Genomic DNA, 2,306 nt, shown 5'->3' with positions numbered 1-2,306 from the left:
CATATTGTGTATCGCTTTGCGGTACATCTAGTTTAATGATTTAATTTGAAGATAATAATTATAATGATATGCTTATCACAGTGTTTTTCAACCACTGTGCCGTGGCACACTAGTGTGCCGTGACACATTGTTAGGTGTGCCGTGGGAAATTATCCAATTTCACCTAAGTGGTCTAAAAAAGAGTGAATCGAAATAATTTTCTTTGTGTTCATTTGATTCCTATTCAAGACACTTTGACAAGAATGACTTGATATCGTTATTGCGGGCTACAGATTTTTATTTAATTTCATTTTCAATAAAATTTCATTTTATTTAAAATTTTCGGCTGGTGGTGTGCCTCAGGATTTTTTCAATGAATAAAGTGTGCCTTGGCTCAAAAAAGGTTGAAAAACACTGGCTTATCATGTCAAATATTGGACCTACATCCACACAAATGCTGATTTAGCCTACATGTATTTAACACAATCATTCAAGTTTTACTTAACAATGAATATATCTTTTTTTACATTTTGCCTTCCAGTTTCAAACATCGCTCTTAAAAATGGGCAGGAAGAGGAAACGGTCCTCTGGACAGTCTAGCCGAGCCGTTTACCCCAACAGCAGCTACTACCTGGTGTCGAGCTGGGATTTCGACCCCTCAGCACCAGGCACCTTCACAGCCACCACTTTCAGTCGCCACACTGACTTGGAGTACCAGCTGAGAGCCGAACCCCTCTTTCTCCTGAGGGGTGACGTTATTCTTGAGGATGAGGACTCATTACGGCCCAAGAGGTCTAGACCAGCCAGGTCCTCCGTGCCAACCAGCGGCAGAAGGTCCCCACAACCAGGGACCTCACGAGACCCCTCAGCACCAGGCACTGACCCCCTCCTCATGCTGAGTCATGATGTTGGGTCCCCACAGCCAGGGACCTCACGAGACCAGCAGAGAGCACGGTCACCCCTTCCACCATGGCGAGAGATTCCTGCTGTTACGGATGAAGGTACTGCACCTCTGACCCTTATCACCGATTTCCCGGCTGATCGAGAGGATCTTCCAGACAGCTTTTCTGTTACCCATATGGGCCCACCCTATATTGAATTTGAATTCAACCTGGTGGACGAAGAAGTGACCATATGGCAGATCCAGAACAACCGCCCCCAGAATGTCCCTTTCGACCTCCCCACCATGCTCTTCAACCCCGAGAACGCAACTGAGCAAAGTGACTGTAGGATCTGTCTGGCCAGCTATGCGGAGGGAGAGGAGCTCACGACTCTGCCCTGCAGTCACAGGTTCCACAGCACCTGTGGGAACGCGTGGCTGCGGCAGAACCCCACCTGCCCCATGTGCAGAGCCCCAGTGAGCAGCGCAAACTGAGGGACGAAGTGCGACCGAGGGACTTTCAGTCATGACTTAATAAAATCTCATCTCATGCTCTCACTGCTATTCTTTTTTCATTCATGCTTAGTAATGTCAGTCTAATTTGATGTAAACGGTAAACTGATGTCACGCCCGGCTTTGCCATGCTGGGTGTGCTCACTCCACCATCTGACAGTGTAACTTTGGGCAGTCTCTCTCCCCCGAGTGTGAAGAGGGAGCTGTATGTTTTCTAGCTCATCTGGGCTGGACAACAGCTGATTTAATTGTCGGGACTATTCAAAAACATCTCTCACTTGCTGTTCGGTCTCTGATCTGATCTGTCCTGTTCTGGACCCAATGCTGGTGGCAGCAAGATTATATTCCTTTTTGCCTTATTTGCACTACACATAGTCTACATGTTACTGATCTGCACAACACATTTGATTAACCTTTTCTTGCTTCTCATCCACTGACTTGATACACATCTTGATTTAGATTACGTTTTAACCGTAGGCCTTAAACTTCATTCTTTAATAAATTATTTTTGATTTAACGGTACAAACGGTGTGGTCTCCCTTTATGTCATGACTACTGTGAGCTAGGTAGTCGTGACACTACCTAGTTATGCTGAGCTTGGTTGGTACCATATGTTGAGTTACGATAGTAATGTGCTAACCATACACATTTTGTTTGGGGGGTTTGGACCAAGAACACCTAGGAGAGCTTGACCTGATTGGAGGGTTTTTTCCTATTAGTGTGCATGTGTGTGTGTGTTTGTGTGTGCACTATACATTCACTGGGTATACCTGCTATTTTTGTGTGGCCTAAATAGGAAATCAAGACTCGGTAGGTTATATATTTTCTTAGGACCGACCAGACAGTCTTTTTTCTGTCTGTAGTCATACCATGCTGGAATTTGTTGCTAGTGTGGGTGGAGATGATTTTAGCATTTTCAACATTCTAAACCATC

At 45.1% G+C, this 2,306-nt stretch overlaps 1 protein-coding gene across 1 annotated transcript; it reads left to right on the top strand.

Annotated features, from left to right (window-relative positions):
* Positions 1–541: 541 nt before the first annotated feature.
* On the top strand, positions 542–1,354 carry LOC134060507 (E3 ubiquitin-protein ligase RNF38-like). The gene has a single exon (XM_062517238.1). The coding sequence runs from the start codon at positions 542–544 to the stop codon at positions 1,352–1,354; it is 813 nt and encodes a 270-aa protein (XP_062373222.1).
* Positions 1,355–2,306: the final 952 nt, after the last annotated feature.

Source organism: Sardina pilchardus, chromosome 16, assembly GCF_963854185.1.
Source record: "Sardina pilchardus chromosome 16, fSarPil1.1, whole genome shotgun sequence".
Taxonomy (NCBI): Eukaryota; Metazoa; Chordata; class Actinopteri; order Clupeiformes; family Clupeidae; genus Sardina; species Sardina pilchardus.
The sequence above is the reverse complement of the archived record's forward strand: the minus strand, read 5'-3'. Positions and strand labels throughout refer to the sequence as shown.